The sequence below is a fragment of the Mastigoproctus giganteus genome, chromosome 3 (assembly GCF_048544385.1).
Source record: "Mastigoproctus giganteus isolate SK-2022 chromosome 3, ASM4854438v1, whole genome shotgun sequence".
Taxonomy (NCBI): Eukaryota; Metazoa; Arthropoda; class Arachnida; order Uropygi; family Thelyphonidae; genus Mastigoproctus; species Mastigoproctus giganteus.
The window spans coordinates 256,063,700-256,089,762 of NC_143577.1; the positions used below are offsets into that span (position 1 = coordinate 256,063,700).

The 26,063-nt window shown below is 38.9% G+C and overlaps 1 protein-coding gene across 3 annotated transcripts in view; it reads left to right on the forward strand.

Annotated features, from left to right (window-relative positions):
• The first annotated feature begins 2,146 nt into the window (after positions 1-2,146).
• The window catches only part of LOC150089087 (neprilysin-11-like), a 55,219-nt gene continuing 31,302 nt past the window's right edge, over positions 2,147-26,063 (forward strand). For all 3 annotated transcript variants that reach the window (XM_090371045.1, XM_090371046.1, XM_090371047.1), the window contains exons 1-5: positions 2,147-2,250; positions 14,077-14,149; positions 15,845-15,939; positions 18,446-18,493; positions 20,502-20,663. In XM_090371045.1, coding sequence (XP_090227171.1) covers positions 2,226-2,250; positions 14,077-14,149; positions 15,845-15,939; positions 18,446-18,493; positions 20,502-20,663 — 403 coding nt within the window. In that variant the 5' untranslated portion in view covers positions 2,147-2,225. The remainder of the gene's footprint in view (positions 2,251-14,076; positions 14,150-15,844; positions 15,940-18,445; positions 18,494-20,501; positions 20,664-26,063) is intronic.

The window sequence follows — 26,063 nt, forward strand, 5'->3', positions numbered from 1 at the left end:
TGCTGAAAGAGCGGTCCAGTTACTTTCTGACGACGGAAATAATATGAGTTTCTGTTTTACCAAATGAAGGGTGTGTTCGTTTCCTGCGTCACTGAGCCATTTCTCAATACTAGTATTGAACAAAGTGTAATCCATGGACCAGTGAAATTACTGGATACGCTGAGGCTTATTTCCAAAATAAAAATCCCGTTTCTCTTACCGTGCGTTGTGATAAATAAACGTTGCGATTAATAAGTGACATCACATATAACTAGTATAATTATAGTTGCAATAGTTTCGAATCTGGAGACCGGAACACAAGCAGCGGAACCCTGGGAAACCTGCTTAAACAGCTAGGGACGTCACTAGTTTTTTAATCACACTACACCTGCCTGTCAGACCGTATCAGGTGATGTTGGTTAAAGGCTTTAACCATGTCTTGGAAACCTGACTTATTAATGAAGAAAATCAACACCAAGAAACGTAACTTAATAAAAAAATGTCACTAAAAACGGCATTGTAGAAATCATACACACCTCGATCTGTTTTATGCAGATGAATAATTCAGACACCCTGTAATTGCTTTCAATACGGTCCTCGCCAGTAATGCCGTTAATATAAACACGTCCCTTCCCAGACCGTGAAACAGGTTGGGTTCAAACGCCAGGGATTTTAAATAGCGCTCCCCGCAACGTGGCTGAATTGAGTTAGTCGGTCCTAGAAAAGGAATGTGATTTTTTTTTTTTTAATTTATAACTCCATCAAAGAGTAATCCGACACAAGAACACAAGCAATTACAAACACAGTATACCGATGTCTGACAGCCTTAGTTGCCTGGGCGCTACTATTGAATATTATACGCCACGTTGGTTATACACTGCTACTGATGTTGGCCAAAATATACAAAGTAAAGTAAACGCAGCCATGGATACACACAAAACCTGCGATGCGGGCAATGATGCCTCGTTGGTCGTAGGCAATTTGTAAGTGGCTCGTGCAGTAACGCATTACGGCGCATTCCTTCCGTTGAGAGCTTAGTATGATCAATGTTCGACGAATGATGTTCAACGCTCGGTAGTCGAACAATTTGTTGGTATTGGAGAGTCGGTTTGGTGCAGTTCTTCTTGGGAAGAAATTCAACAAAAAACAAAAATAAAATGGATTAAAGACTTTAGAAGTTGTAAGCCGCATTACTGCAAAATTTGTATCTCCATCAAAGAATTATTAACACTTACTCGGCAAGCAAGAAGAGCTTTCCACCATATTGGAGTTATAACTGAAATGTGGACATTGCACTGTTGTGGGGGAGAACACCGTTGGATTCAGCACACAAAAAATACTTATAAAAACAATTAAACATAAAGATTTTTGTTACATAATCTCTCTCTCTCTCTTTCTTCGTATGGACCTCCTCTTTCTGCCTCAACTCGAGTACTACTGCACCTCTGCTTGACCTCTCTGCGAAACGGTGAAAACCCAACATTGAATAAATTGGTTTTTCACCGTAATTCATCGTGGGGTCTGCGCATAAATAAATGCAGTCGTATCTGCAATCGTTTTCCGCAAGTGTCGGCTACCAGGGAGACAACATAATTCGCAGTTTGTCTGTCAAGGCCAATTACACGTACTTTGTTCGGGAAGGGCGTATTTTGCGTATGTTTCCTTTTGTTTTTTTAACTCCATCAAACAGTAACAGATCTCTACAGAACACAAGTAATTACAGACACGCAGTATATTGATGTTTGACAGCCTTAGTTGCCTGGGTGCTTAACACCCACTCATTGGTGAGGGATGTATTTTGCCATCAATAAAAATATAGAGACAACACTGCACTCGGCGAACCGTGAGTTTCCTCTCTCTTTTCGTTGCTTTTCCTCTCTCTACTCACCGGTATTCCTACTTGACAACTTACCTGTATTTCTGGGGGAAGGTGGGGGGGATAGCCGTTTTTTATTTGCTGTTTTGCGTCGTGTTTCTTTATTCCACGAGTTCTGCCAATAACGTCTTTTACATTATTGCCAAACATCTTCCACTGGACATCTCTGCTGTTGACACCCCCGCATGAAAAGGCGGTGAGGATTGAGACAGGAGTACCCGCGTGTCATGTCACGCATCGATGACTCCCGAATGACGCAAACTTCTCTCTTCCTTCTGTGCTACTGCCGTCCTTGGAGTAGGTTCGCAATCCTTTCCTACAACCAGGCGTATCTCGTGGCACCCATCCATATCCACCGCTGCAGTCCACCATGGTGCACCACCCACTGTCCCGAGGTAAGTGTTTCGATCGGTAATTTGTGCCACAAAAGGGTTCGCCACTCTCACTGACACACTTTCAGATGTGAGCGCTGTCTTCATTTCGCTCACTCGCTCGATGTAGGGCCGATGTGCCTTCAAGGGGGTCTGGTTTCGCTTCTTCCAAGCGCACGTTGGAGCACACACGAACCCTTGCGATAATTTGAGGCTAATTAACGACACACGCTCACTTGGTTTAGTACGGAAATTAGCGCAGACTCACTGTGAGTTGTAATGCGTTATCGACCTACTTTCTTCCACTCGGTGTTTCTTCATTCAACTTTTCTCAGCGCAAGTTTTTTATCTCTCCACAAACTTTGCCAATTTCTTGACAACGATCATCCGAGTCTCGCTAACAGCGATCGTGGCCCTTGAGACTCCACGTAGGAATCGCCCTCTGGTAGACAAATTTGGGATTACCGAGGTTTCCACGAAAGGGGTGAACAGAGATAAAGTTTCGCCAATATTAGCGGAATACTGCGACAAGATGGTGCGCTTGCAACATTACAAGGGGGAGGTGCTTGGGGAGGGTCTCGGCGAATGTACCGCTAATTGTGATGACTGTTTTATCCCTCAATTACCGTTGTCTTTCTGTTTTAATTTGTGTCATTTATCGTTAGCGTCTCTGGTGTTGCGTGGGAGTTCCCCTCCCCGAGAGACAGAGACTTCGCCTCAGGGCTGAACACTTGCACCTGTTTCCGGAGCGCAGTAGGATGCAACTAAATACGGTAAGGATGCGTTCTTTTTTTCGCCTTGTCTTTTCTGCTTTTCCCGAGAGGGCTTTTCTGTTTCTAAGTTTTGTTGCTGGCTTTTCGATTTTTATTCAAAGTTAAAGTTGGCACTTTTCCATAAAAACTGCGAAAATTTGGAAGAAATGGAGCGAAAGTTAGTGGCATTTTCGTGATATCAAATTGTGTTCAAAACAACCCTACGAGTTCGGAGAGCTCATCAAAGGAGAGAATTCAATGAAGTTCCCATCCTGCAGAGTACTTTGATCCATACTTGTTCGATTTTTCAAGCAAAAAGAAAAAAAGAATAAACAAAAATTATAATTTTTAGTGTCCACTTCACGACTTTCAAAACAAAGCCAAGAGAACATTTAAAATATTTGCCTCAAAGCCACTAAAACATTTCCACGAAGTAGCAAACAGATCGCTTTTAACATATGCGGGTCCCTTGTCCATATGGTTGTTGTTGTTGTTTATAGTTTTGTGACGCAAAAGCTGCCTCGGCTATATTGCGCCAGGATTCTTGTAGAGTAAGAGATAGTCCGGATCATTTGGAGAAGGTGGTTCCGATATTGTTCTCGATACTTGCTACCACTCAACAATTTTTTTAAGATCGTTTTTAATTAGAGTCTGATGATTTGTATACGATAATGCTGTTCTTATATTTACATATTTCTTGGGTAACAGAACAAGTCTTCGGATCTAGTTGAGGCTTGTTGACGAAGGCAGATATTCCAGTAATGAAAGAGAATTTCTTGGAGTCCAGTTCAGTATAAGGAATGTGAAATATAAGCTTTTCTCTTGCGAGAGATGCTGCAACGAGAAAAGACAGGAGATTGAGCAGCTCAGACACTGCTGATGAATTTTTCTGCGCAGATTCAAGCAACATTTTTTGTATTCCAGATCGGCTATAAGCTAGGTTAACCAGATTTTCAAAACGTTTATTAAAACTGCACGAAGAAGATAAAGAAACGCCATGGTCTTTTATGTGAGTGACCTTTTCGAATCGGCGTTTGACTGATTAGCCTGAAAAGTTAATTTTTTTTCTTCCCTTTCAGGATCAGCAAATCGTGATGGTCTTGCATCTATGAGGATTAATACTCAGTCCGTTAAGTCAAAAATGAGACATGGCATCATTTACAGAGCTGTTTGAGAAAAGAAAAGAATTTTTCATCATCTGCATAGATTCGAAATTTAAGAAAGTAATCAAAGTCGCTGATAAAGATTGAAAATGAGAGAGGACCAAAAAATGATCATCGAGGAACACCTTGAATAGACTGAATTCGAGGAGTTGGCATTTGTTAAGATGATTTTTAGTTTCCCATTTGAGATACAACTGAAGACGCATTTGAACAGGATCAATAGATTCGACGGTTATCATTGGAAATATTATTAATAATTGCAATCGGCTCTCCTACTTAGAATTTAAAGACACTCGTCTACAAAGATAAGAGGAGAATCCAACATTTTTCGGCATGAAATTTCAACAGTTGATGATTTCATTACGCGAAATAACGATTGATCAGGGTCAAGGTCATACTGCCTTCTGAAAGGCTTGTTTTGCCACCTTGTACGTATTAGCATTAGTAGTGGAAAATGGCGAAAGAAAGCATCCTTATGCATCAGCAAAAATGTGAATCAACCAAAATGTGAAAGCATCAGTCAAAATGTGAATTTTCACTAGTGATTTTTAAATTATCCTGTGAATTCTCTGCATTCGCATTTCTTTATGCATATCTAACGTAATGTTTTAAATCCAGATGACTGATCTTTCGATAAGTTCCACATTTCTTTTATTATTATTACTAGCCACATAGTGCAAGGAAGCCTGAGGCTTATGCTGCACCAGACAAAAAAAATTCTCAGTCACTCTGTGTGAGAGAGAGAGAGAGAGAGAGAGAGAGAGAGAGAGAGAGAGAGAGAGAGAGAGAGAGAGAGAGAGAGAGAGAGAGAAGTAGAAGGGAATCGCCAAGAAAGAGATGAATGATGACATCCAGCTCAGGACCCTGGATGTGCCAAGCCAGATGTGATAATACTTCTAAAACTGCTAGCTTGGGGAGGTGAGAGACTAATACGCAGACTAATAAAGGAATGACAGCCAGCCTGAACAGCAGAAGGGAAGAATTTAGAAGTCCTGCAGGGGTCGTCATGAGACAAGCAAATACAGACTATGAAAGAGTTAAATAAATTATCTATATTGCTGCTAAGTACGATAAGTGCCAAGTCTAGGAACAATAATAATAACTCATCACGGTGACATGGCCACGAATTATTAAGAATAAAAAGAGGTGAATGTATAATTGCGTATACATTAATGATAAGAGTTTAGTACACACATCTGATGAATTTGAAGTACTGCTTAAGTCATTGAACGGGGACATTAGACGAATATCAGAGACACGGTGCCATTGAAACTTAAAGGATGCAGAACTTGAATTTGAGGAACATACAATGTGCACAGAAGAGGGGAGAGCGGGTGAGTTATGCTCTTGGTTATGAAGCACATAAAATGTAAGACTGCATCCACTTGACATGGGTGGTCAGCGTTTTCCCGATGATTGTGTCAGTTTGGTGTGACATAACGATTGCGAAAACGAAAATGAGAGTAGAAGTGTGTTTTAGGTTTAATGACTGTGATAAGTATAACGAAGAACTGTACAGATATATGGAGTGGGTCCGAAAATCAGATTATCTTATAAGTTGCAATTTTAACCTTCCAGATGTTGACTGGAAATGGTGGACTTTCACTTACACAGGAGCGAGACTTTCGCGAATTTATTGGATTACTGTTTTCTACACCAGCATGTTAGAGAAGCAACGAGAGAATGTAATACTCTTCATCTCATTATCAGCAATGACTTTACATACTTAACTAAGAATCTCTAGATGATATGTGGTCACTGCCATCACTAGGTGGCAGTGATCATAATATATCGATGTGGGATTTATTTAAAGATGTATGAAACTACGAGATAATGTGAAAGTTTAGCCCTAGGTGGCAGAAAAAACTGATGAGATATAATTTATAATGTAATTTAAATGTAATTTAATTATATATATTTTAATTAATTTAATTATAATTCAATATATTTCAAATTAGATTATAATTTAACACAATTTATAATCTATAAAAGTTTTTAATGGATGTCAGAAGAACTGACAAGATAATTTATAATTTATAATCAACACGCGCATTTTTGTCAGCGTCATGGCAGAGAAGAAATGCATGGGATGATCATAAATTACCAGGGGACATGGAAGACTACAGTAAGTAGAAACTAGTCTGCAGTGAAGCTAATAAGAATATTAATATGGCGTTCGTGAGAATTCTTTGGTTAAGACTGCAAAGAAATGTATTAAAAAGAAATTTCTTTTCTCTTATGTTAATGCTAAAATGAAAGGGATAAACCGCGCAACCAACTAGATGTGAATGTCATAATTTTGCTGATCGTGTATATCATCTAATATTCACACGTGAACGTGATTTTGGAGCCACCATAAATTAAAAGTGGAAGATAAAGGATTCTGTTACACTGAGATTCTTCTCAGTCATCACGCAAAAAGTGGAAGAGAAATTATGGAAGAAAAAGTGGAAGAGAAATTATGGAAGAAAAAGTGGAAGAGAAATTGTGGAAGCTAAAAGTTAATACGGATCCTGGAATTGGCTAATCTATATGTTAAGAACCAACAAAAGAGGTAGTACATCTGAGCTGTATACGTGTCTGGAAGCCTTATTTCAGGAAGAACGTCAGTGCAACAAAAGCAACGAGATTTGTGAGTAGAACAAAAGGGGTGCTCTTACGAAGAAAATTAGGCAAATTGTAGCGCCTGGAAACCAGGCATCTGCTCGGAGTCCTGATAAAGTGTTCGCGGCTTTAAATGGATAAGGACATAAATTTAAACTGAAATGGATAGATTCGGGATAAGCTGCTCTGAGCCTGAGATTAATTGATTTTTGGAGCGTGTTATGAATGTAGATTTAAATTCTTTTTAGGCTTTAGATTATCCCATTGTGACATTATCGTGGTCGGGAAAATACAGTATTGCGACGCAAATAAATATTTTTATCACGGGGTGAAAGCCAGTGCAAATTTAATTTCTAGATGAATAACTCCCAGGAATATAACGATATTTCTAAAGAATGATTATAGATTAGAGAAGAACAAAGAAAGTAAGGAAAGATAGACAAGGAGATACAATTTCATCCGCAAGATCCGGTCGAAATAGCGAAATATAAGTTAATTAAATAAAAATCGCAGTTTAATATATAATCACGACCCTAAAGGAGCAGCGGAAGTCTTTGCCAAATGATTATTAAATAAGATCTTTATTCTCAAGTTCACCGGTACACTCAGGTACCACGACTCTACAATACCCTACAGGGCACCATTCCCGCTGTAACAGTTGCAGGTAACTTATTAATCGCAAATAAAAGGTCTTGCCGCGTTAATTCGATGGTTTCAAGTGCACATCTCCTCTTAAAGCTAATCAGATGAACAAGTTACAAGACTTTGTAAAAAAAGAACATGTAGAAGGAACTGGACAGGGACGGTATCCAACATTTCGATGTCTAATTAAACCAGCGCTGGAACTGGGATATTTGAAGAACAAATGTCTGTTTAGCGATGTCTTCGTGATCCAGTTTAGAAAAAAAAATCCTCTTGAATCGTATTTGTCTACAAGAAGCGGATTGAAATTCAATCACAGCATTCAGTTTCGTATTATTCGATGCTAATTAATGGATTAATCTGGATCTTAAAGATCTTGGCGAAATCGAAAGAAATTATCGCCTCTGCCGCGCATGAACTTGAACCGAATAGAAACCGGAAAAATTAGCAATTTCCAGTCATTATCCATAAGCAGTGGATGAAGAAAACGGAACCTTGCGAGCTCCTTGACCTCGCCGGTTTCCATTAGAGGCCACGGACATAGAATTAATGAGCACTGGGGCCTTTTACGACCACACTTCTAAGCCACTGTCATTGGTGCAGCCGTAAATTACCGGCAGTGGGGTCAGTCACTAATTAATTCGCGTGAAAAAGAATTAGAGGTCGTGGGTGTCGCGTGCTGCGCACCGGGTTAGGATTTGTGATTAGGAAGAGCATAAGCGGCGAAAAGTAGAAGTGGAGAAATTTCCTTACTTTCAGAGAGGGGATTTCTTAATCCTACTTGTGCCCTCACCCGATCTTTCTCCAGTTCGTTACGAACCGCAACCGGGATATCCAGAGAACGGAAGGTGACAGTTTCAGTTATGTTTCGAGCAACGTGAACCCGCCTACCGAAAGTCCTTGATAACAAGAACAGATGCGTGTGTTTGTGTGGAGCGGCCTTAATGGACCAAATTTCCACGAAGTCCCAAAAGGAACGTACGGTTTGCTGTAAAAATATTAACTCATTGAGAATAATTATTTTATAATTAACTGCTGGGCATGTCGCCGTGATGAGAATTATTGTTTCTAGTACTTGTTCCGTACTTAGCAGCAATAAAGACATTTTATTTTAATGAGGGGGTCCGGAAAACACGTCTACGCCTGGAACGTTTCTCATTGCGAACGTGGCTCCACCGTCAATTGCAGTTTAATGAGACTCGTCAAGGGATTCTACTTCCGTTACTGAAATTATCGTCCCACCCCAACCACATGTACTCAAAAACCCATCTGTCACTTTAAGGTACATTCATTTGTATTTCGTCGTTTAAATTGCTTTCCGTCATGTTTTGTTTTTAAGAGATATTTCAGAAAATGACAAATTTCAAATGGTGTGGATGACATGATGCCACGCAGTAGAAACGTGTTCTTTATTTGAATCTCAATTTTCTCCCGACTTAGGTTATATTAATAGTCCCATCGAAAACCTTGCGGCAAAAAGAAATTCTTTCTAAAATATGATTATAAAATATTTAAGGGCAAAAGGGCAAAGGATTTTAACAGCTGTATTTTAAATGGTGATCCGTAGTCTTTTCGGAATAAAAATTAACTCGATTAAGTCTGTAATAACTTCAATCTTACTATAATAGAAGGTACACTTCCAGAAGGTAAAATAACTGCATTTCACCCACCTCAATAAGTTATTATTAAAACGGTTTGTCTGGAGTGTATGAAGAGATCGTTTAAGTTTGGGGTTCTTGAGTCTGATGGCACTTGGTTGAAACTCAAAGCATTGTTGCTCTTATTGGTATTGCATCAGTCCTCCATGTAAAACCTTATTTCTATTTTTATTAATAACAAGATACACAGCAGGTAACCATTGAGAGCAGGTAACCACTAAGAACAGAACAATGAGCAGAGTTGATAGCAATAATAAGAAATCCAACAGGAAGATCCAACATTGATGTAGATTCAAACATTAAAATTATATGTACGAAAGAAGTGCGCATTAAATTAAGTTACCGGAATAAATAAATTAAAGAAGAAAAAAATAATAAGAGATTATAATAAAATAAATAAATTTTGTGTTTATACTCCGGGACAACCACACGGTAAGAGGAGTTCACATGATGAAGGGAATACAAGAAACATTACCGTATTTAGCAATCACTGGCCTGAACCCTGGTCACTCAAAGCACGTTTACCCTGGCGAATGATCACTCGACTGCGGTGGCCACTACAATAATTAAATGAGAGCGAGTCACTTTGCAGTTAAAGAGAAGAGGCATATTTGTGAATGGAGTTCATCAGTGATTGGAATTGTCAGAAAAGTCAATGAGAGAGTCATTTGCTGATTCTGTTTAGTGGACTGAACTTCGTAAAGTTCGTGGTGGTCAAGGCGAAACTATGTAAGATTCCTCGCTTGTCTACGAGGAACATGGAAGTTGATTTCACTAAGGATGTCGGATGCTTCATGGGTTCCAGTGATTACTTTGGCTAGAAGGGTGATGTCACCAATAACTCTTCTAGTGCACAGAGGCCTCAGATGAAAGTAATCACACAGCGATTCGTAGTACACTGGGTGAGTGATAAAATAGTGGGTTCATTTCTAATCGCTGATTGCAATAAAGATATTACATAAAGATACCCATTTCTGAAACCTTCTTCGCCATGTGAAAATCCTTGTTGCATTTGAATATAATACGTTTAGAATGGTTTATTCTGTTGAGTACCAGCTGCCGGATTGCATTTCGTTTACATTTAAGGAAGGTTGCCCACTCCTTCTTATATACGTGGTATATAAGAAGGAGCGGGCAACTGGGTTTAAGCTTTTTGTTTCCCCTTGAATGCTTCTTTGACTTCACGATTGAACCATGTGTTAGATCTTCCAGAGAATTTTATTTGCTTGTAGCTCCTTGAGTGGCACTTTCAACTAGCTGGTTTGCTAGGTTAGACACGGCGATGTCATTGATTCATGCTGTAGATCTTTCCAGTTCATTTCTGTGAGACGTGCAAGGATGATTTCTGGGTTAAGTACTTGGTGGAGAATACTGTTTTGGTCATCGCATATTCGTTCCCGAATGCTTTTGATTCTTTAGTGACGTTGAAATGAAACGTGATGGGAGAGTGATCCTTGAGAGTTATTATCGGAGCATCGCTTTGAACAAATCGCTGCATGTTCTGTTCAAAAATCTGGTACGTCCAAATTATAGTACGCTAACTGCAAGAAGTCGGATGTTTTCATTTCAGATTGGTCGAATCGGATTTTGACTTATCGTTTTTCTACAGGTTTAGAGAAGAACTCCCTGCATTTATTGCAACAAAATCATTAAATGAGCGCAGGGTTGAATGAGGCATTACAATGTTTTATTTATTTAGTCTAATATAATTCTTCATACACAATATGCAGACTCAAATAAGAAACCAATTTCTTAAAGAAACAGATTATTAAGAGTAACAAAGGAACAAGGAAGATAATTAAAAATTAAGATTTAACAGATTTTTTCGAAACGTTAGGAACTAATGGTACTATAAGATATCTTGTCTTAGAAAAAATTAGTTTTCCTAGGGAAACAGATCTAAAACTAGTTAATTGTACTTCAAGAAAGACCACTGGAATGCAAAGAGCAGTATAATCCGAATTCAAGGCCAGAACGAATGGGATTATGATCAGGGAGAATGAAACACTTTAGGTCAGCTAGGTTGCTGTTAAAAACTGAAGCTAGATTTGAAATGAAGAATGGAAAAGTTTAATTTCTATGATTCCAAGAAAAGCAGAATCTTTATCTGGGTAGCATTAAGACATTTTATGCGAAAAACATCAGAAGGTTTGGAGAGAGGCTGAAAAGTTGCGAAAGGAAGTATGACGTTCAGACCTTGGAATGCAGCGGAATGTGAGAAGAAGGATTTGATTGGCTTAGTGGAGACGTTTAGAGCGGAGCTAGGTTTACTGGGAGGAGAGATCTTAAAAATATTATATACAAATGTCGATACCGTGTCTAGTTAAATGGTTATTTTGTGTCCTCTAAATTGCTTATAAGTTGCACATCCATTTTGCCCAAGAAACAAATTTATTTGAAGCTTTGTAACCAAAGTACTGTACCTAGAATCTTCTGATAAACTTAAATATATGCAGTCAGATAACGTGTGGGCAAAAGAGTTATGGTTACAAAGAATACATAAAAATTAATAATAATAGTAATAATAAAAGAACCCCCCTCCACAATACATAGCAATAATCACCGGGATCAGTTTCGGTGTCTCGTTTTTGTATCGTTCCTTTCGAGTCTGCTCGAAAGGAACGATATCCAGTACTGTGAAGGCAATGGTTGAAGTGCCCAATTAAGACTGGAACGAAAAAGATGTCTGGTTTCATTAACGAAAGAAATAAGAATAGGACCAGAGACAGTAGAAATATTTGCAATAACCGAGTATTTAACAGAACTCTTCAATTATGAAAACTCTTCAACAAGGAGTTTTCATAACAGATCAGATGGTAGAGGGACCCTTGTTCACAAGATGTAAGCAAAAGTAACAAAACGAGGATATTGTGGAAATTTGTGTAAAAAAATTTTCTATTTCGACTCGAAGGGTTGATGTTCATAAAAGAGTGTTTAAATTATACTGCTCGACAAATTAACGATGGAGCGGGACAAAATTTGGTATGGTGGTGTACCGTAGAAAAACGATGAAATGAGGGGATAGCGAGAAACTTTCGACAGGTATAAGGGACATTTATAGAGGTTGTATAAGAATTACCAAAAGGTTACATTACAGAAGATGCTTGAAAATATGGTCTCATGACATCAGTACGTCGTATGATCCCCCCACCCCCTCCAACGGCTAAACAGACCCGACAGAGGTGAACCATGCTCGTTGTCTGAATTTGTTTGTAGAGAACAGAACTGTGCCCAATTTTGTCCCGCTTCATCGTAGGCTGCACAAGTTACACCAGTTTTTCTACGAGTCCTTAATTTTGTTCGAGTAGTGTAGATTGATAAACACAAAACAACAGTTAACAGAAAAAGACAATGAAAATACACTCACACAGGACCACTTTTAAAGGGTACAAGTACGGAACAGTATTCATCTCCAGATAGCTGCCATCTAGTCTGGGACGATGTGGTTGAATATTTTCAATTTGTACTATGAAATTGTCATTGCGCCTGCCTCTGAATGGTCTCACATTACGGTATCTCCGTACCTCTGCGCGGTCCTTGCATTCCTGAAAATTGGTCCTCTTGCAATTGTTCCCGCAACTTCGTACCGGACAGACAGACAGTGAAGTTCCTTTGCTTCCAAGCATCAAATGCCTTCGTGGCGTTGTCAGCCTGCGTCTTCATGCAAACAGCGTAAGTTTCCCCTTTCGCTGAGTGTTAAGCCGAAACTGTAAGAATTTCTTGCAAATTCAGAAATTACGCATAATCGTTGTTATTACCTAACTGGGGGAGTCTAACACTTACCCAAACGAAGGAATCCTTGAGGGCCTCGTCATGAACACCTTTGATATGTAACGAAGACATTTCCAACCAAATCTCGATGAGTCGTCCAGAAGTTGAAGTCTGGATGCTGTTCTTTCTCTGTATGTTGTTCTTTCTTTCTAACATGCAGAGAAAAATATTGAGGAATGCCGTTTCATTTTTAATGGGCAGTTTTGGTGGATTAAATCTCGTTTATTTTCATATTCGACCTGTACAATGCCGGATTGAGAAATCAAATAAGTCGTGGCCCTTGAGGTTATCTTTTGTAAGGATAAAAAACTCTAATTACATATTTTGGGGTCACTTCGCTTTGGTTTAAGGACTCGTCATGATGAAATCTAGCCCAGTTCCTCAGTTCTGGTCGCGCTGAACATGAAAGAGCCGATCTGGAAGTTTTTAACTGCAGCGTTAGTTCCCCAGTCGTTAGAAAAATTTAGTGCCCAACATTTTTTTTTTTTATTTCAGGAAAAATTTATTTTTTTTTTAAATAAAGCCTTTTCTCGCTCATGGAAGGCTGCTATATAAATTGGAAGCGGTTGATGCTACTGGTAAGGTCCTACGATGGACTGCAGGGTGCCTAAAAAAAGGTTATCATAAGCAGTTAGTTAGTCTTCACAGCTAATGAATATTTGGGTTGTTTAATTATTTTATTCTAAGTTGTAAATTTTTATTTATTAATCTTTTGCACGATGAAAGAAAAAAGTCTGCTTCGTAACATAATTTGGCCTTACTAATAATCGAATATTAATAATCAAATTCCATCTGTACAACAAATTGGCAAACTTCTCCGATTTGTAAATAACAGGATACACCGCGCTGCCTCTTTCGAATTTGGGTGCCCCGTTGAGAGAGAGAGAGAGAGAGAAGGTCGCAACGTAAGATGTTATTTCTGGAAAAGCTACTGAAGGCAGTTGCTATTCGCGACCCTCCTCTGCTGTCAGAAATAGATCGGCACTGCCGAAAATTCACTTAAGAATCTGCTCGGGATTTAAAAGTGCACTCAAAACAAACCGAGGGAAAACAAACCATTTTTTAATCAGTACTTAATTAACTGACAACAAGAATCTCTGGATTTAGGCTGAAGAATTCCACAGCAGATGTCAAATCTATTCCGGGGTTATTAAAGAGAAACGTACTTGTTTCTCTCTCTTCTTTCACACCCCATTCGCCCCACAATACCCCGACAACCGTATATTTGAGTGCATCGGTAACCGAGGCTTCCTTTTTCAGGTGACGTTGCCATGATGCAGAACAACAGCACGGAGCAGCATGGACCCTTGAGCAGCACAAGGAAGTGTTTCAGGTGAGTGTCCCTCGAAACTCTTTAAAATACGGGCTCTTAACCAACTCTTGATATCTTGCCTACTTTTGCTTAAATTCTCATGTTATTACTTAAATCCTCTTTTCACAAATAAAATCAGATTTGCCCGAAAAATATGTCATGTCTTTATTTCTTTCTTTCTTTATTGCATCCTCAATGGAAATAAGAAAAGAAAGTTAAACATAGTCGTGAGAGCTGAGGTGAGAACTTTGGTCGACTTCTAGAAGACTCTTTCGACTCTAAACATTGATGAGGTAGCGTAACTATAAGCCCTTTGCTGCTTTCCCAACGCCACACATACCCTAAGAATTAGAAGAGGACAATTTTTAACTTTTGCATTGATGACTTCTCCTTATGAGGGGAGAAGGCGCTTGCGGTGCTTTGCTATTGTCTTGCACCAAATACAGGCATTGTTGATTGGCAGAATATTCTTTATCCACAATTTCAACTAAGGAATTTAAAACTTTCTCTCACCATCGGGGTGGGGTAAAGTGTGAAAGTGTACTGGACTAAGCGAGAAGATGAGTGTATTTCTCTAAAATTGTGTGTGTGTGCTTGATGGATCGATATGGTTGAGTGGTCATTTTTGAACTGCTACCTGTCCTCCTCCACCTTGTAAAAGAAGTCCAGATTCGAATCCCCCCTCAAGATGCGAGGAATTTTTATTGGCTTTTACGACGAGTTAGTCAGTGTCCCTGAGGAAGTTTCTCTAGCAACTCAGTTTTTATGGAAAAAATAAGCAAAGAACACACGCAGGTTATAGATACAATAAAATCACTCCCATGGTTCGTCTCTTTGACTAAAAATAAATCTTAAATATTGTTAACATTAATAACCATTTGGGGATTTCTTTGACGCTCCGTTGCCTTTTTATTCTGCTTATATTTAAATATCTATACAGTGAATTTTTAAATTCACAGAAGACTTAAGAAACATTAAAATGCTGCCTCCTTGAAGTGCATTTCGTTGAGTGCGTCAAACATAAAATTCCTAAGGTTCATCATGAAACGCAAAACTGAAGACGTCAACTCTTGATTTGTTGTTCTAGGGTTTTTAGGAGCATTAGCGACGAAGACCATATTGCTCTGTGTATATTGTCTGTGAAACTGCATGTGTTCTGAGTGAGTTGATTTTCTGTTTGCTGGATGAAAAACTCAAATTTCAGGGAGAAAAAACCACGCTACTCTCGCCTGAAACCGAGTAACTCAGCCACATTGAATAAAAGGTCCATAGAAATTCCTCAAGTCATCGACGGGACTCGAACTTAGGTCTCTTCCAACCGGTGTGGGGAAGACGGCGATTCAACCAACTGTGCTATCCACGATGGCACAACCCTTGAAAACGCAAAAGGAGTTCTAATGCTAAGCCGTTACCAATCGCCATGCCAATCTGACGTGACAATCGAAACATCATCGCGTGCAAATTTAAATACAAGCAGAATAAAGAAGCATCTCGAAGAAATTCCTAAGAAATTATTAATGAAAACTTGATAGGTTGAGGCCTTCGAGATATAATTCTTCGTATGAACATAAAAAATAACATACAAATGAAAATCTGAACTGCAATTGCAGTGTAGTGATAATTAATAATATTTGCAATTAGATAAACTTAGTGGATATATTCATGTGGTGCATTAAAACATACAAAAACGTGTTTTTTTTTTGTTTTATTTTGCAGGTCAAAGCAGGGTATAGTGTTTATTATCGTGGCAGTCCTGTGTTTGATGATCATCTTAGCGCTGATGGTGGCCATTGCAATAATTTCCAAGCGAGGTAAGTTAATTCAAGAGTCCTAACATATCTTCAGCAAAAGGATTAACGAACGTGTGGCAGTAAAAATTGAGCAAAGTACCTCGTTTGGGACGCCCCGTCATTCACTACAAACGAAGATAAAGACAATGTCCGTGACTTCTAAGGCAAACATCAGTCCCTCCCTTTCGTATTACATCGGCTGACGCATCGATTTCTGTGAAAAACAGTTTCGCATGGTTACCACCGTGATTCAGCACCCCACCTGTGCCACAGCAATTATTTATGAGCCACGTGTAAAAGTGTTTTGTGTTGCTAAAAGTATTTTCTTAGCGACAGGTTATTATTGTCCACATCATAACCCCAGGCCATCTTTTGACTATGAGGGTTGCAATAAAAGATCATTAATCCAAATCATTATTATAAGTTCACCAAAATGATGCAAGGAAGGTGCTCACATGGAATCGGCTGAAAGAAAAGAAAAGCCATCGATGATCTATCTGTTTATAATTTTAACGTAGCGATTTTATTTTTATATTAAGATATTCGTGTTCTGCTTTGTCAAAAAACTTGAATCGTTAATAAATGACACACTGCCCCATTATTATTGGGAGTGAGTGACTATCGATCTACTCTAACAAGTAATGCATGCCTACATATTTTGGGACATGTCTCAATTTTATGGATGTATGTGTCCGTCATTGGACCAGCAACATGATTCAGCTCTGAATGCTTTAAAGTACCTAAAGCAGAATACAATGCCCTACCATTACTATCCGGACACCTGCCTTTAGACAAAAAAAGAGCTTTTATTATGTCATTTAATATTTTATGCTGACCCTTTTGCTTTTATGACGGCTTTCAATCTTCGCAGCATACTCTCAACCAGCTTTTTATAAATGTCACGTGATATGTTCCTCCAGTAGGCCTTTAACGCAGCCTCCAGTTGGGTTTTGTTCTTTGGGCCATCTCGACGTGCACGTACCCAACGATCCATTATCCAAAATAGCAATTCCCCTGAGATACTGGATGACTGTGCAGCTGAGTTGCCTAGGGTTGATTTCTCTACTAAATGTGTGAAGCCGGAAATCGTTTTACAGTGCCTGAACAGATTTAACTAGGGATGACTATATTCTGAGTCCATAGAGGATGCCACCACGGTCTTGTCCAAACAATTGAAGTTAATTTCACCTCCGTGATAATTGAGGTTCCAGTCAAGAAAGTCAGGATTTGTAGTAGGTCGAATCGGTGTTTTAATAAGGAAACCGAGCTGGCCTTCATGAGGAAGCAGAAGGCCTATCGAAAATGGCAGAAGGCCTATCGGAAATGGCAGAAATCACAACTTTCCTCAGATCTTACCATCTTTAGGAAAGAAAGAGCTTACTTCCTGAAAAAGAAAAGACAAGTTCTAAACCAAGCTGTTCTTGATAGGTTGAAGAATTCTTTCACAACATACAAATCATCATGTTATTGATAAAAAGCTTGTAGAGGAATGGGTACAGTGCAGCTTCCTTCAGGAAGATTTTTCCGATCCAGATTCCTCTCTCTCTCACAGGAGGACTTGTTACCTAGGGGCCTAGAGCGCGGATGGATGACATAGAAATATCATTCATCCGCGCCCTAGAAATATCATTCAGACCCTAATTGATGTCATTAACAAATTACACAGAAAGCTACTGTAGGACCAGATGGTTTTCCACTGTTCATAATAAAAACATGCAGCACGTACATTGTTGACCTTATACTGTACTTCACATTTTCAGGCGAATACTACAATCTGGAATAGTTCCATCAATTTGGAGATCCTATCATGTCAAGACAATTTCAAAGATTAAGAAACTTATATCATCGACGGATCTTCGACCAATTTCCATCAGTTGCTCTTTACTTAAAATCTTTGAAAAAGCGATTCAGCCAGCAATTGCCCAGCACTGTTTTGGTCACAGGCCCGAGTACCTTCATACCGTTTCGAACAAGAGGTCAACAACTACCAATCTTCTAGATACCCTCTTCAGAATCCAACAAGCCCTCAACAGCAAATCAGATTGACATCATCTTCCTGGACGTTAAATCGGCATATGATAGAATATACCTTCCAGCTTTCTTTACCATACTTAAGCTCTACTTCGGTCTGGAAGTAATTTGTAGCAAGGTATCTGGCAGATACCTTGCTACAAATCTTGAAGTCAATTCTACTTCACAGACATCTGTCTGTTACCGTCAATGACACCCAGGTAACTTTCGCATAACAAGAGGCATCCCGAAGGGGAGTGTGATTTCAACTGTCCTTTTTGCAGCAGTTTTGGAACCGTTCGTAGTATCCAAATATCTTCTTTCGTCTTCCCAACCTTCAACCCAAGCACAATACTAAGCACTATAGATTCTAATACCTCTCGTGTTTGGCGTTTTCATAAAAAAAAAAAAATCAAAGAATTTTTTTTTCTATTGAGGAAAAGCTAAATAAACCTTATATTGAAAAGCAGTTTTTCATTGAGATTTACCATCTTATTTTGATAATTTTTTTTTTCAGGGAAGGCAGATGGAGAGGTCTGTTTTTCCAAAGCGTGCATCAGATCAGGTAGGTGGTTCATTTAATCTTCAGTTTTCTAAAATCCTTAATGTAGCAATAGCTTAACTAATCTGTACTCCATTACGACCCATCGTTTCATTCAACCAATCCGCCTTCGCGAACTTATCGTCAATTTTGGTAAAAACAATATCTTTGTGCACATTAAAACAATTTTCCTCCTAGTGATATTTATTCAGCCAATGGGAGAAGAGGGATGCGGGTTACATGGCAATACGTAACAAATACTAAAATAAGTAACAGAAGCTTCTGTTACTTATAGATTACACACAGGCACCCAAGTTGTACTGCCATACCATAGCCAGTTCGCCAGGTAGCTTCGCAAAGTATTCTCACGTTCAGACATTGCACTAATATTTTCTTCCTACAATAATCTTGGCGCCTCCTTTAATAAATACAAAGAAACACACAAGTACCAAACACAGGGTCTTAATAATATAGTGTACCTTATTAAATGTCAACCAGGTTGCGTTGCTTGCTATACAGGCAGCACCACTACAAAATGTAAACTGCAGCCATCAATCAACCCACTGCAGGGTGGAAGCCTCCTCAACGATTCGTGTTGAGGGAAATGGACCATAACCTGCCACGCTGGTCCAGTGCGGGTTGGCAGATCAACTGTATTGAGCAGTCAAGGGCTTGAACCCCTGTCTACTCAAAGAGCATGGTTCATCAAAAACAGCGAATACACGTGCATATTACCATTAAAATAGTTTCCGAACCAAGCAGTCTAGTACCGAGCGTACACAACATGTAAAGGCTCATAATCACAATAATTCAGTTGATTCCGCAATTACCATAATTAAACTGAAGTCTAATTACAAATTATTTCAATACGAGGCACTTGCAATGGAATGGTTACGTCATAATATTTCACTTACAATATTAAACACAAAATTGTCAGTTAGTCTCTCTCCAATATGTAGTCTTGCGCGCATCAGATTCCTGATGCGCGCGAGATCCATGCCATCCCATGCCATCATGGGATTCCTGAGTCCCATGCCATCATGGGACTCAGGATTCCTCTTTAAGCTCTCGTTTCGCTCACTTTTTTTTCAGCCAATTGATGATCAATATCTTGAAAGTCTGTCGTTTAGACTCTTGGCCTCTCGTCACAGTTTCAAGATTTTTAGTTTTCTCTTTTACTTAGTGATTTTAGAGATGACAACAGGGGGATTGGATGTGCACTTCTTCTTCTTCCTCCGGACTTAATTCTTAAATTACTAATGTCAGGCAACCTTCTATTTTTAATTTTTAATTTTAAATTTAATTAATTTAAATTCACTACTTTAAAGTTTTCATCTTTCCAACAACTTCATGTGTGAAGACACGGATAATTGAGGAGACTACCGATAAGTTAAGCTATGCAACATTATTGATTTCAGTAAGAAACGGTACTTTAAGACTTACTATAATTTCTCATTGTCTTCAGTTTTCTTTATGTAAGAAATTTGGTCCCTTTGGTCAGTTAAATGTGTGAGAAAACAGAAAATCTCCTGGTTGTAGAAAATTCGAAGGAATCCATTCTTTGTAATGTAGTACGAACTTCACCGCAATGTTTGGTAAAAAGAAAGTTATGGCCAACATCGCTCACCTCACTAGATAAAGATAAATGGATCAACCTAGATGAATAGTGCAGCCAGAGGAACTGCATTCATCTGGATGCACTCAAAGAAATCCCGATGACCATTCAGTTTTATTCTCTGTGATGTGACCAACGACTACTTAATTTAGTCAGATTACATTCACTCGCTGATCCATTTCCATAAAAGGAGTGGGGTCACCGTGTCAGTGACCCCACTCCATAAAATATTTTCCAAAATCAAATTGTTGTGAAACTGTTGTGAAATTTGGTGTGCTTCCTAGTAAGATTCCTGTACCAAAACGAAAACTACACCACAAATCTTCCCCTCATGCAGCGGTTAGATTTCTATAATCAATTTTTTCCCTAGTAACTAAGGTTTTTGTGATGTATTAATACGCATATGCTCTGTTCCAGCGGAGGCTCTACTGGAGTCTATGGACATGAACATTGACCCCTGTGAGGATTTCTACAACTTCACGTGTGGTTCGTGGAACGAGCAGCACAAGCTTCTTGAGCCAAATGGATACACGAGTCCCGTAACCTTGATTCAGAGCAGGGTGGATGCCGAACTCAAAGGTAAAAACATTTTCCTTTTCTGCCAGTTGTGCTTTATACAGTTTTATTCATTATTACTTTTCTGTACATTGACATAGCACGTACACACGATGCAATGTACTTGATCCGAATAGCATTTGTTTATTACCCACTTGATGCTAGAACGTATCCACTCTAAAAATGTACTGTGAATTCATTAAAACATCACCAACAGATGAATGATTTCCGACAGCAAAAGAAACCGAGTTTTCGGGAAGACAGACCTTGCTATCTACATCTGAAACCGACTAACTCAGCCAGGGTGTGAAACCAGATGAGAACACTGGCCTTTTCCACCCGGTATGGGTAGGGCGGGGATTACAACAACTAAACTCGTTCTTCGGCATTAATCGCATTAAGAGTTCTTGTTAATAGGAGAGACTGCATCTACAGGGATGGAATACACATAAATAGAAAGGGTGGAAGAATATTTGCTGATCTATCGAGGCAGTGTTAGGTGGGTCGGAAAACTGCTAGCTTGGGGGGGGGTATTCACAGACTGATAGATTAACAGTAGCCACAGACAGAGGTGAAAGTGATTCTGCACTGCTTCTATTGCAATGAGCAGCTTCTATTGGAAAAATACTATACAGGAATTTCAAGAATTGCTGGGCGTCATCATGTCATCATGGAACAAGTAAATACATGGCCTGTGTTAGGGTAACTAAGAGTAAGAAGAAGTGCACATATACTTGCATGTGCATATATACTTGCTGGAACTATAGTAAATAAATTTGATGAATTTGAAGTGCTGGTCGAGACAAGACAGCAGATATTGTTTGGACATCAGAGACGTGGTGTCACAAAGATATAAGGGATGCAAAATTGGAATTTGGGGAGTACAATGTGTACAGACAGGATAGGAAGGGAAAATGGGTAATACTGCTACTAAAGAAACAAATAAAATCTAAGGAAGTGCATCCAGTTGACATTGCAAGTCAATGCAATTTTGAATCAGTTTGGTGTGACATAAGCACTGGGAAAGCAAAAATGAGGGTAGGTGTGTGTTATAGGCCTAATGACTCTGATGAGTACAACCAACAACTGTACAGAGAAATAGAGTGGGTCAGTAAATTAGAATGTCTCATAATGTGGGATTTTAACTTCCCAGATATTGACTGGAACTTGTGGGTTGGTCACTCGCACACTAGCAAGACTTTCTGGATGTATTGGATGTTCAAGAGGCAACCACTTATCAGCAGTGATTATTCATGCATTAAGAATCTGCAGATAAAGGAACCACTAGGCGGCAGTGATCTCAGTGTACTGATGTGGGATTTACATAAATATATAATTACCATTCGACTTACAGTGAAGGATTTTTGTTTCGTAAAGGTATTAGTATTAGTATTAATATTAGTATTAGTAACGGCCGTATGGTGCAAGAAAGCCTATGGCTTATGCTGCACCAGCCAAAAAAAAAAAAAAAAAAATCCGAACAAAACAATGATATAAACAAAAATTAAATAAATAAATAAATAATAATAATTAATAAATAAATAAATAATAATAATTAATAAATAAATAAAAATAATAAAATGAAATAAAAAATAAATAAAAAGGAAATTAATCCTATCATCCTATGCGCTTCCCTTACCCGAAAGTACTATCCAGATGACCTTTGAATTTCCCCAAACTGTCGGCCTCTACCACCCATGAAGGCAACTTATTCCAGTAATTTATAACTCGCTGGCTAAAATAGAACTTCCTGCAATCCAATCTAAACATTTCCCCCCGTAACTTGAATTTATGTCCCCTAGTTCTAGCATCATTTATAATCTTGAAAATTTTGTCCTCATTCATTTTACTGATGCCTCTCAGAGCCTTAAACACTTCAATCAAATCTCCTCTAAGGTGTCTAGTTTCCAAACTCTGCAACCCACATATTCGAAGTCTTTCTTCATAAGGACGCCCTTTTGCCGATCTCACCAGGCGAGTTACCCGTCTTTGCACCCTTTCAAGAAGCTCGATGTCTTTCTTTAGGTGTGGTCTCCATACTTGAACACAGTATTCCAAGTGTGGTCTAACATAAGCCTTATATAATGGGATTATCACGTCCCTATCTCTACTTGCAAAAGTTCGATAGATCATCGATAGGACACCATGGGCCTTCCTTGCAACCTGTTTACAATGCTCAGAGAATTTCATGTCTGACTGTATCGTAACACCCAAGTCCCTTTCCTCCAGTACTGGGTTTAGTTGAACTCCACCAAGTGAATAAGTTATTTTGGGATTACTGTTTCCCAGGTGTAATACCTTACACTTTGTTGGATTAAAGCACAGCTGCCATTTTTCTGACCATTCTTGAAGTCTATCTAGGTCTCTCTGAAGAAGCTCAGCTTGACAGTGATCATTAACTACTCTACCAATTTTAACATCATCTGCAAATTTAGACATCACGCCCTCTATCCCTTCATCAATGTCGTTTATGAAAATTAAAAACAACAGTGGTCCTAATACTGATCCTTGGGGAACCCCACTTCTTACATCAACCCAATCTGAGGAATAGCCATTTATCACAACCCTCTGCCTCCTGCCCTGAAGCCATCCTTCTATCCATCTAAGGATTTTCCCAGTGATTCCAACCTGTTCTAGCTTATAAAGCAACCGCTCATGTGGGACTGAGTCAAAAGCTTTGCTGAAATCTAAATAAACAATGTCGAAATTATTCCCTAAATCCAGCTCGTGAGTGACCCTTTCGAAATAGCGAACCAGATTTGTTAAACATGATTTTCCCTTTACAAAACCATGCTGAGTATCCTTGAGAATTTCAATTCGATCGAAATGATCCTGAATTCCACCCTTGATCATTGCCTCCATGATTTTCCCTACTACTGAAGTCAGACTGACAGGTCGATAATTTCCCACTTCACTTTTAGAGCCACCCTTATGTATGGGAGATACATTTGCACTTTTCCAATCCAAGGGAATCTCCCCAGAGTCTAGTGATGCTCGCATAATTAGCCTCAATGGTTCAATGCACTCGCTTGCCGCCTCTCTTAAGATTATAGGGTATATTCCATCAACTCCAGGAGCCTTACTGGTCTGTAGGCTCGAAAGTTTTTTCATTAAATAATCTTGCGAAATTTCAATATCATTAATTACATATTTTTTAACTTCGCTCCCACAATTTCCCATTGCCACAAAAGGCTTTTCATTTGTAAATATCGATGCAAAATAACTGTTGAGTTCATCTGCAACGGCAGCTGGTGTATTTATTACTATCCCCTTTCCCTTACGTAAAGGTCCGATCTGGTTTGTCCTGCTCTTCTTGGCATTTATATATGTGAAGAATTCTTTATCCCCCCTCTTTGCTCTGTTTGCTAGTGATTTCTCATAAACTGCCTTTGCCTGTCGAACCTTTTCTGTGGCTCTATTACACATCACCTTGTAGCTGTTATAGGCTTCAGTACTTTTTATTGCTCTGTAACTTTTCCATGCCACCTTTTTCTGCTCAAGTAATGTGGCAACTTCACTATTCATCCAACTTGGAACCCTTCTCGTGGAGTATTTTTTTAATGGTATATACGCATTCAAGGCATCTGTGATTAATGTTTTAAAAGCGTACCACAGTTCAATTGTATTCATTCTCTGCGCGATATCTACCCAGTTAATAGAGGCCATGTAGTACCTTAAGGCATCGTAATTTCCTTTTCTGAAATTAAAATCCATTCCTTTGCCTTTTACTTCTGCTACCTCTCTCGTCATCATCCACCGTAGAACTCCATGATCACTTCCTGCTACTGGTTCCTCTACTGTCAGCCCTGTTATGTCATCTGATTCATGTGTGATGATGAGGTCTAGGATATTCTTTTCTCTAGTACTTTCCCTGACATGTTGATACAAATAACAGTCATCTAGTTGATTTAAAAATGTTGTTCCCCATGTCGAGTTTCCTTCCCATTTACTCCAATCAATTAGAGGCAAATTGAAATCACCCATAATAAGACATTGACGCTTACTTGCCCATTCCATTTGCATGTAGAGGCTTTTGTCATAGTCTTCACAATCATCTGGTCTATAGATTACTCCTACTCGCATTGTACCTTTGTTTCCAACTATCTCACACCATACAGACTCTATACTAGCATGTGAAATGTCTGAATCCGGGAAAGCTATCGTCGCACTCAGGCTGCTTCTGATAAGAAGCATTACCCCACCACCACTTCTATCTACTCTATCCTTCCTAAATACATTATACAAGCCGTACTGAAACTCATCATCCCCAATTTCAGGGTGGCACCACGTCTCTGTAAGCCCTATTATGTCCGCGTTACTTGTTTTAACCAGCAGTTCGAATTCGCTCATTTTATTGACAACACTTCTAACGTTACTGTACAAACAATTAAGATTTACTGTTCTTGTATATTTAACAACCCTAACACAACCCTTGAAGTTTTTTAGGCTCTCTTCCCTGATATTAGCTACCCGCTCACGTGAAACGTCTTTGCCCCCAGAACATCTAGATAATACGTCCAGTTGGGGTAACAGATAAGAACTCTTAAGGTATGTGCAAGAGTTACATTGACCAATATTATCAGATAAACGCGTGTCAGTATTACCCACATCCCCCCTAACTAGCAGTTTCCCTGAGCCTTTAAGGTATCCTCAAAAGGTATCTTTAAGGTGACTATAGTGGTCTCAGACATTTTTTAAATTCTATAAAGTAGCTCCAACTGATGATGTTACCAACAGAAAATTCTAAGTGGGAAGCATTCAGGGTATTGATCACGGAAACTATACCAATTAAGAAATACTCTTCAAGGTTTAAGCTTAAATGGATGTCAGATGAACTAATGAGACATATGGCAGAGAAGAAAAATGCATGGGATGCATAGAAATTATCAGGCGACACAGAAGCCTATGATAGATATGACCTAATCTGTAATCAAGTCACAAAGTTAGGCAAGCGAAGGCAGATTAGGAAAGATCTTTGGCGAAAGATGCAAAGAAAAAGAGCAAAAACTTCTTCACTTATATAAATTCTAGAAGGAATGGGAATCAATCAGATTGGTCCACTTGATATCGATCGTTCGATTATTGATGATCCTGCTCAGATAGCTGACAAACTGAATGAGTATTTTGCATCTACATTCGCACATGAGGAGTTCGGTAGGGAAGTGGAGGACAGAAGCTTATTAAACTATAACAAGGAGCTAAATGATTTTGTAATAACGGAGAACAAAGAAGGTTCAAAGGGTGACACAAGTAATTACAGACCTAGTAATTTTACTTCTGTTCCGGAGAAAATTATGGAGTCACTGGTTAAAGAAGACTGCAATAATAATTCCAATGCAGCATGGGTTTGTTATGGGGAAGTCTTGTCTGAACAAATTGATTGGATACGATGATCTAATCACAAAGGAACTGGATGCAAAAAAT